Genomic DNA, 9,682 nt, shown 5'->3' on the forward strand with positions numbered 1-9,682 from the left:
CTCCCTCCCTGAACTTGCAGAGAGGGCGCTGCAGATCCTGCTCCTGTGCTCCCTCCCTGAACTTGCAGAGAGGGCACTGCAGATCCTGCTCCTGTGCTCCCTCCCTGAACTTGCAGAGGGCACTGCAGATCCTGCTCCTGTGCTCCCTCCCTGAACTTGCAGAGGGCACTGCAGATCCTGCTGCTGTGCTCCCTCCCTGAACTTGCAGAGAGTGCACTGCAGATCCTGCTGCTGTGCTCCCTCCCTGAACTTGCAGAGGGCACTGCAGATCCTGCTGCTGTTCTCCCTCCCTGAACTTGCAGAGGGCACTGCAGATCCTGCTGCTGTGCTCCCTCCCTGAACTTGCAGAGGGCACTGCAGATCCTGCTCCTGTGCTCCCTCCCTGAACTTGCAGAGGGCGCTGCAGATCCTGCTCCTGTGCTCCCTCCCTGAACTTGCAGAGGGCGCTGCAGATCCTGCTCCTGTTCTCCTCCCTGAACTTGCAGAGAGGGCGCTGCAGATCCTGCTCCTGTGCTCCTCCCTGAACTTGCAGAGGGCACTGCAGATCCTGCTGCTGTGCTCCCTCCCTGAACTTGCAGAGAGGGCGCTGCAGATCCTGCTCCTGTTCTCCCTCCCTGAACTTGCAGAGAGGGCACTGCAGATCCTGCTCCTGTGCTCCCTCCCTGAACTTGCAGAGAGTGCACTGCAGATCCTGCTGCTGTGCTCCCTCCCTGAACTTGCAGAGAGGGCGCTGCAGATCCTGCTGCTGTGCTCCCTCCCTGAACTTGCAGAGAGTGCACTGCAGATCCTACTGCTGTGCTCCCTCCCTGAACTTGCAGAGAGGGCGCTGCAGATCCTGCTCCTGTGCTCCCTCCCTGAACTTGCAGAGAGGGCACTGCAGATCCTGCTCCTGTGCTCCCTCCCTGAACTTGCAGAGGGCACTGCAGATCCTGCTCCTGTGCTCCCTCCCTGAACTTGCAGAGGGCACTGCAGATCCTGCTGCTGTGCTCCCTCCCTGAACTTGCAGAGAGTGCACTGCAGATCCTGCTGCTGTGCTCCCTCCCTGAACTTGCAGAGGGCACTGCAGATCCTGCTGCTGTTCTCCCTCCCTGAACTTGCAGAGGGCACTGCAGATCCTGCTGCTGTGCTCCCTCCCTGAACTTGCAGAGGGCACTGCAGATCCTGCTGCTGTTCTCCCTCCCTGAACTTGCAGAGAGTGCACTGCAGATCCTGCTCCTGTGCTCCCTCCCTGAACTTGCAGAGGGCGCTGCAGATCCTGCTCCTGTGCTCCCTCCCTGAACTTGCAGAGGGCGCTGCAGATCCTGCTCCTGTTCTCCTCCCTGAACTTGCAGAGAGTGCACTGCAGATCCTGCTGCTGTGCTCCCTCCCTGAACTTGCAGAGAGTGCACTGCAGATCCTACTGCTGTGCTCCCTCCCTGAACTTGCAGAGGGCGCTGCAGATCCTGCTCCTGTTCTCCTCCCTGAACTTGCAGAGAGGGCGCTGCAGATCCTGCTCCTGTGCTCCTCCCTGAACTTGCAGAGGGCACTGCAGATCCTGCTGCTGTGCTCCCTCCCTGAACTTGCAGAGAGTGCACTGCAGATCCTGCTGCTGTGCTCCCTCCCTGAACTTGCAGAGGGCACTGCAGATCCTGCTGCTGTGCTCCCTCCCTGAACTTGCAGAGGGCACTGCAGATCCTGCTGCTGTGCTCCCTCCCTGAACTTGCAGAGGGCGCTGCAGATCCTGCTCCTGTGCTCCCTCCCTGAACTTGCAGAGGGCACTGCAGATCCTACTGCTGTGCTCCCTCCCTGAACTTGCAGAGAGTGCACTGCAGATCCTGCTGCTGTGCTCCCTCCCTGAACTTGCAGAGGGCACTGCAGATCCTGCTCCTGTGCTCCCTCCCTGAACTTGCAGAGAGGGCACTGCAGATCCTGCTGCTGTGCTCCCTCCCTGAACTTGCAGAGAGTGCACTGCAGATCCTGCTGCTGTGCTCCCTCCCTGAACTTGCAGAGAGGGCACTGCAGATCCTGCTCCTGTGCTCCCTCCCTGAACTTGCAGAGAGTGCACTGCAGATCCTGCTGCTGTGCTCCCTCCCTGAACTTGCAGAGGGCACTGCAGATCCTGCTCCTGTGCTCCCTCCCTGAACTTGCAGAGAGGGCGCTGCAGATCCTGCTCCTGTGCTCCCTCCCTGAACTTGCAGAGAGTGCACTGCAGATCCTGCTCCTGTGCTCCCTCCCTGAACTTGCAGAGGGCACTGCAGATCCTACTGCTGTGCTCCCTCCCTGAACTTGCAGAGGGCACTGCAGATCCTGCTCCTGTGCTCCCTCCCTGAACTTGCAGAGAGGGCGCTGCAGATCCTGCTGCTGTGCTCCCTCCCTGAACTTGCAGAGAGGGCACTGCAGATCCTGCTCCTGTGCTCCCTCCCTGAACTTGCAGAGAGGGCGCTGCAGATCCTGCTGCTGTGCTCCCTCCCTGAACTTGCAGAGAGGGCGCTGCAGATCCTGCTCCTGTGCTCCCTCCCTGAACTTGCAGAGAGGGCGCTGCAGATCCTGCTGCTGTGCTCCCTCCCTGAACTTGCAGAGAGTGCACTGCAGATCCTGCTGCTGTGCTCCCTCCCTGAACTTGCAGAGGGCACTGCAGATCCTGCTGCTGTGCTCCCTCCCTGAACTTGCAGAGGGCACTGCAGATCCTGCTGCTGTGCTCCCTCCCTGAACTTGCAGAGGGCGCTGCAGATCCTGCTCCTGTGCTCCCTCCCTGAACTTGCAGAGGGCACTGCAGATCCTACTGCTGTGCTCCCTCCCTGAACTTGCAGAGAGTGCACTGCAGATCCTGCTGCTGTGCTCCCTCCCTGAACTTGCAGAGGGCACTGCAGATCCTGCTCCTGTGCTCCCTCCCTGAACTTGCAGAGAGGGCGCTGCAGATCCTGCTCCTGTGCTCCCTCCCTGAACTTGCAGAGAGTGCACTGCAGATCCTGCTCCTGTGCTCCCTCCCTGAACTTGCAGAGGGCACTGCAGATCCTACTGCTGTGCTCCCTCCCTGAACTTGCAGAGGGCACTGCAGATCCTGCTCCTGTGCTCCCTCCCTGAACTTGCAGAGAGGGCGCTGCAGATCCTGCTGCTGTGCTCCCTCCCTGAACTTGCAGAGAGGGCACTGCAGATCCTGCTCCTGTGCTCCCTCCCTGAACTTGCAGAGAGGGCGCTGCAGATCCTGCTGCTGTGCTCCCTCCCTGAACTTGCAGAGAGGGCGCTGCAGATCCTGCTCCTGTGCTCCCTCCCTGAACTTGCAGAGAGGGCGCTGCAGATCCTGCTGCTGTGCTCCCTCCCTGAACTTGCAGAGAGGGCGCTGCAGATCCTGCTGCTGTGCTCCCTCCCTGAACTTGCAGAGAGGGCGCTGCAGATCCTGCTGCTGTGCTCCCTCCCTGAACTTGCAGAGGGCGCTGCAGATCCTGCTCCTGTGCTCCTCCCTGAACTTGTAGAGAGTGCACTGCAGATCCTGCTCCTGTGCTCCTCCCTGAACTTGCAGAGAGTGCACTGCAGATCCTGCTCCTGTTCTCCTCCCTGAACTTGCAGAGAGTGCACTGCAGATCCTGCTCCTGTTCTCCTCCCTGAACTTGTAGAGAGTGCACTGCAGATCCTGCTCCTGTGCTCCTCCCTGAACTTGCAGAGAGTGCACTGCAGATCCTGCTCCTGTGCTCCCTCCCTGAACTTGCAGAGAGGGCGCTGCAGATCCTGCTCCTGTGCTCCCTCCCTGAACTTGCAGAGGGCGCTGCAGATCCTGCTCCTGTTCTCCTCCCTGAACTTGCAGAGAGGGCGCTGCAGGTCCTGCTCCTGTGCTCCCTCCCTGAACTTGCAGAGAGGGCGCTGCAGATCCTGCTCCTGTGCTCCCTCCCTGAACTTGCAGAGGGCGCTGCAGATCCTGCTGCTGTGCTCCCTCCCTGAACTTGCAGAGAGTGCACTGCAGATCCTGCTCCTGTGCTCCCTCCCTGAACTTGCAGAGGGCGCTGCAGATCCTGCTGCTGTGCTCCCTCCCTGAACTTGCAGAGAGGGCGCTGCAGATCCTGCTGCTGTGCTCCCTCCCTGAACACTTGCCCTTTCAGCTTGTTAATGTGGAAAGTGACGGACAGGCTGACGGAAGTCTTCTTTTCTTCCACTAAGTGAAGCTCGTCCATCAGTTCATGTCGTACCTGTTATAAAACAGAACAGGGTATCAGTTCGGGTCTCAACAAATAATAAGCAGAGGTCCGATATTGTATTTAGCTATTCCTTTGCAAATATTCCTTCTGTAACATTAACATTTGTAATTAGCAAGTATCTTTTCATTATGTTTATTATTTAGCTTTTCATATATAACTTGATTTCATATACACAAAATTTAAAAGATTACGAATGCCCTTCATGCATGCCGTTACGGTAATTACTCATCTTTACAAATCTCCTGCTGTTTATAAAAAGCAATGTTGTTACACCCGGCCTGTGTGGCTCAGTGGTTGAGTGTCAGCCCATGCTCCAAGAGGTTGCCAGTTCGATTCCCGGTCAGGGTACATGCCCAGTTGTGGGCCAAATCCCCAGTGGGGGGCATGTCCTCTCTCATCAATATGTCTCTCTCTCTCTCTCCCTCTCCCTTCCTCCCTCTCTAAAAAAATCAATAAAAAAAATATTTTTAAATAAATAAAAGTCAATGCTGTTACAAAGAAAACATTCAGAGTCACAATGAAGAAAAGCTGTTTTGCTGTGTTTTATCTGCATGTTTGGTGTCCTCAGTGGACGGACCTGCAGGCTGCCTTTACAGTTTTCTGAACAGTGACACTGAACAAAACGACTCCTGTCTCCACGTTGAACCTGCCGACTCACCATCACAGAAAACATCTGTCGGTATCTGTGCGGCGCGTGAGCTTTTATGAACGGCGCTGTGGTGACACAAAACTTCGCGGCCTCCTCTCTTCTCCCAGCTTGTAGGTAACACTCCAGAAGCTCCCTGGATCGCATAACAGTAGTGGAGAGAAAGCCCTGACGAAACCATTTCCTGTTGCAAATTTCGAATAAGCAGGCTATTATAATTTTAGTTTCATGTTTCACCGACTTTGGGAAGGAACACACTAGGCCAGCTCCTACCCCAGCCACAGCCTGGCTCAGCAGCAATGGGCCGGCAGGGACGGGGAAAAGAGATTGTTCAAAGTGCGGTCACACGGGACACTTGAAAAGATCACATGTCGATGCCTTTTCTGTCCAGGGCTCTGCCAATGGCCATGAGCAGACCCGGGGTTCCAGCTTCAGGGCAGACCCTCTGGGCCCTGCAGACGCTCACCCAGTCGCTGGCTTACAGTGGCACTGCCTGAACACAGGAACACGTGACACCCCACCCCCCGCCCCCCTGAAGCACAAGCACCGCTTGCTGACAGGCTCACTGTGGCGTCTCAGGCCACCTTGTGGCCATGCTCTGCGCGCGCTTCCTGCTCTGGCTGAGTTTTACGCTAAACCGCCTACGACATTCACAATGTACTGAGCTAACTTTTTAAAATCATGAGCCAGGACGATGGCACAGGCTCACGTTTCCTGTTTTTGAGTCAAAAACACACGTCCAGTTGTAACACCCACATGATGTCATCTACAGTTTGGAAACATCTCCAGACAAGTCACACAAAACCACGACTCTAACTACAGAGTCGGAGCAGTGACCTGCACCTACACTGTGAATGAGCAACCCCCTGGGTGCGCGCAGGGCAGGCCAGGGAGCGCAGGGCGGGCCGCCTCCACTCACAGCATCAGCTCTGCCTGCCAGTCCTTGTCCTCCTCCTCGGTCTGATTTAACACGCTCACGATTTGGGAGAGGCTGGAGATCAGGTAGTGGTAATAGCCAGGCTTGAGAAAGGGCCTCAGCATTCTCCAGTAGAGGACCGATGCATTATAGACCAAGAAGTAATACCTGGGGCACAAGAAGAGGAAGTCTGAGACGTGGCCCGAGCACAGCCTGCCCCCAGCCCTGTTCTGGAGGAATCCTGGATCCCTCTGTCCCCAGCAGAGGGCAGCAGTCCCATCTGAGACATATGGCCCACAAGGCATGAGCAAACATACACAGCCCTCCCTGGGGGCAGCTGTGGTGCCCTGCTCAGACAGCACCCTGGCTCCAGCTCAGCCCCAGCCACAATTACCCGGCCACAGGCTCCTGATGCCAGACTAGGGAGTGCCTCACTCATTCAGTCACTCCACAAAGTGACTAGCTCCCCATGAAAACATACCACTGAGCAAGGCCACCTTTGGCTCCCAAGGGATAGACAAGAATAGGCAAGAGCAGGGGAAATCAAGGAAGGCTTCCTGAAGTAGGTGACATCCTGCTGAGACCCAAAAAGTGACCAGGAATCAGCCAGGAGAGCAGAGTAGGAAAAGAGTTGGGCAGGTTGAGGAAGGAGAGCAGAGCCTTTGGGGAGCAATCTCTGTGTTTGTACAAAAATGAGGAATGTGGGGGGTCAGGGCACCCCTTAGAATCTGGGCTTCTCCCTGAGGGCTCCAGGGAGCCACCAAGGGGGTTGAGTTCGGGATCACAGCGGCTGATTCGCCTCTCTTACTGCTAGCCTCTCCGGAGGGGCTGCCTTGTGGGACCCCAGGTGCCTGGCAGTCTTCTACGCTGGCCCTTAGATGTGCAAGTGATGCTAATCACCACCATTACCCAGGAAGAAGACAGACCCAGGGCACTGGCAGTACGACAAAGCCGCTCTTCCTTCCTGGTCCCCCATCAGGTATTCTGCAAGTGTCCCCAAAACCCCTGGCATGTAGCAGTGACTAGGGCCCTTCCCAACTACGCCACCACTCCTGCTTCATGGCTCCAGGGCATGGTCCCCTTGAAACAACAACTGTCCTTAGAAGCTCTAGCTTGAGGCCACTGGGCTTCCCTGTCTGCAGGTCCGTGCTGAAGGAGAGTTGTGGGGCTGGGCCCTGCACCCCCCGTACCTATTACAGAAGTCACCCAGAGGAAGCCATCAATGGCAGGTAGTGGGACAGTGAGTGAACAAGCCCAGGACTTATGCTGAAATTCCCTTTAAATGGTGTGTCTTGTCTAAATAGGCTGTGTGGAAGCTTAGCTGTTTCAATAATATTTACTTGTGATGGAGCAAGTATTAATTAAGCAAAGATTTATGCTAGAGTCTCAGCCAAATCACCTCCACAGACATGAGGCCTTGGTCCAGGTAGTGGCCAGGGGAGGACAGGCCAGTGGGGGCAGTGCAGGGAGGGACCCGAGATGCTGAACCCCTGAGAGACCCCGGGGGCTGGTGAAAGCCCTGTAGAGGAAGCTGGCACGAGGCACCTGCAGGGCCCAGAAATCGCCAACCAGAGAGGCTGCAGCTACGGGACTGTGCCCGCGGCCCAGCTCTACGTTAGAGGCATGTGTGAGGCTCTAGGTGCATTAAAACCCAGAGCAAGGACTATACCCTGCAATCTGAACAGAGAGGACCACTTGGTAGATTCTGGTCTAAACCTTTACACAGTCCCCGCTGGGAAGGACAGAACCATAATCCACCTGGGTTCTCCTTTTGCAAAGTTGATCACCTTCATGTACTGAGTCACACAATTTTCAAACTCCTCCTAAGACATAAAAAAACACACAATTAAATCCAACTCGCCACTGATACATCAGTCATCGCCCATGGTCACTCCGTGAACACCGGGCCTCGCTAGAGACTGGCTGGGCAGCCGTGCCCAGCGGAGTGGGTCCCAACCAGAGGCCGCAGCTGCGTGTGCTCTGGGGCAGCCTCCACCTCTCCCCAGAAAGCTCCCCACTGCCTGGCTCAGGTGCACACCATGGCACCAGGGTACACAGGTCAAATGTCCACCAGGAGGCGAGTCAGCGTCCAGTGCTTGGGGAGAAAACAAACAGGAGCCCTCACTGAAAAGGATTCTAGTCACTTACCTCTCAATATAACACACTAGGATTTGTGTAGCCCAACACAATGTTGGAAGCGGTGGGGGAGTGAAATATTAACTGCGGTGATTCAAGACATGGAACTTGGAGGAGAATCGAAGCAACCTCGCGGGAGAAGTACCGTAGGACAGACGCGCATCATTTCAGGACGGCGGGCACCTCCCCGCCCTGACAGCGTGGAGGCTGCACAGGAGGACTCGCGGTTCACGAGAACTAAACGGACACGCAGGGCGCTGGCTCCAGGGACTGGCTCTCACCAGATTTTCCGTGGACGTGGGGGCGCACAGCTGGGCCCTGCACAGGTGCGCCCGGCCCATGAACTGGGTGACTGGCCCCTTCACCTTGAAGTACATCTGGATGCAGTCCTCGCTGACCTCGGGCAGCCCCATCTGCAAGAGAACGCCCAGGTGCTGCCTCCTTCCCACAGCAGGGCGGAGCTGGAGGAGCCCGGGACAGGCAGTCCAGCAGTGTCTGCCGTGGGCACCCACAGGCGCTGTGCAGTGTCTCCCGTGGGCACCCACAGGCGCTGTGCAGTGTCTGCCGTGGGCACCCACAGGCGCTGTGCAGTGTCTGCCGTGGGCACCCACAGGCGCTGTGCAGTGTCTCCCGTGGGCACCCACAGGCGCTGTGCAGTGTATCCCGTGGGCACCCACAGGCGCTGTGCAGTGTCTCCCGTGGGCACCCACAGGCGCTGTGCAGTGTCTCCCGTGGGCACCCACAGGCGCTGTGCAGTGTCTCCCGTGGGCACCCACAGGCGCTGTGCAGTGTCTCCCGTGGGCACCCACAGGCGCTGTGCAGTGTCTCCCGTGGGCACCCACAGGCGCTGTGCAGTGTCTCCCGTGGGCACCCACAGGCGCTGTGCAGTGTCTGCCGTGGGCACCCACAGGCGCTGTGCAGTGTCTCCCGTGGGCACCCACAGGCGCTGCGCCCGCCCCAGTCCGTCGGCTTCCAGCAGAAACCCAGGACTCGCCCCGGGACAATGACCTTCAGGGCCTGTTCGGCGCACAGGACGAACAGGTCGGGGCTGAAGCTCTCCGTGGGGTCAAACTCGGATTTCCCCAAGTTGGCGGACTTAATCAACTCGTAGGCCCTCTTCAGGGAGGCGGCGTCTGTGGGGACAGTCGTTGAGAAAGGCTGGTGAGTACAGGGGGTCCAAGAGGGCCTGGGTCAGGCTGGCAGCCCGTGGCCGCGCCCCTGGGTGGCTGCGCAGCCTGGTCACCCCAACGCCAGGACCCCCCCCTCCCCCGCAGGGCCCCGCCCAGCGGCGCGGCGGCCGGTGCAGCCTCGGTGGGAGACCACAGCCTCCGTTCCCGCGCCCAGGCCCAGCACACCCCGATCAGGAGGGGTCCCCAGGGTGCAGGAGGGTCTCAGCGCCCCGGCCCCGCCCACCCTGCTGGCTCTCCGCGCGGGCCAGCTCCTGCGTGATGAGCAGGTCCATGGCGCCCCGCCGCCCTCAATCCCTCTGGGCGCCAGCCGTTGCCTAGCGACAGAGGGACGCGGCTTGGTCTTACGAGTCCGCGGCGGGGTCACATTAGTCCGGAAGCGAACTCCCCAGAGTCCGCCCCGCGCAGGCTCCCCAGCCCCTGGGAGCTAGGAGGTGGGGCGGCAGAGGGAGTGGGGGCAGGAGGGGGAAGGGAGGACGTTGTGGGGAGCAGAGCGGTACTGAAAACCGCCAGACACACCGCTTATGAAAAGGTGTCGCTGCTTATCAGAGTGACAAACAGTGGCAGGTGTGAACAAGTGAGTGAAAGAAGAGTTAACCTGGAACCCTACCTCACTTTTACACCAAAC

General features: G+C 58.1%; 1 protein-coding gene across 1 annotated transcript in view; it reads right to left on the bottom strand.

Moving 5' to 3' along the window:
* Positions 1-9,329, bottom strand: part of CFAP46 (cilia and flagella associated protein 46) — a 75,836-nt gene extending 66,507 nt beyond the window's left edge. Inside the window, exons 1-7 of the mRNA XM_036265912.1 lie at positions 9,281-9,329; positions 8,876-9,000; positions 8,149-8,280; positions 7,490-7,554; positions 5,735-5,899; positions 4,828-4,951; positions 4,066-4,160 (exon numbers count right to left, since the gene is read on the bottom strand). Coding sequence (XP_036121805.1) covers positions 4,066-4,160; positions 4,828-4,951; positions 5,735-5,899; positions 7,490-7,554; positions 8,149-8,280; positions 8,876-9,000; positions 9,281-9,329 — 755 coding nt within the window. The remainder of the gene's footprint in view (positions 1-4,065; positions 4,161-4,827; positions 4,952-5,734; positions 5,900-7,489; positions 7,555-8,148; positions 8,281-8,875; positions 9,001-9,280) is intronic.
* Positions 9,330-9,682: the final 353 nt, after the last annotated feature.

This window comes from Molossus molossus, unplaced genomic scaffold (assembly GCF_014108415.1).
Source record: "Molossus molossus isolate mMolMol1 unplaced genomic scaffold, mMolMol1.p scaffold_m16_p_17, whole genome shotgun sequence".
In the NCBI taxonomy this organism is placed as follows: domain Eukaryota; kingdom Metazoa; phylum Chordata; class Mammalia; order Chiroptera; family Molossidae; genus Molossus; species Molossus molossus.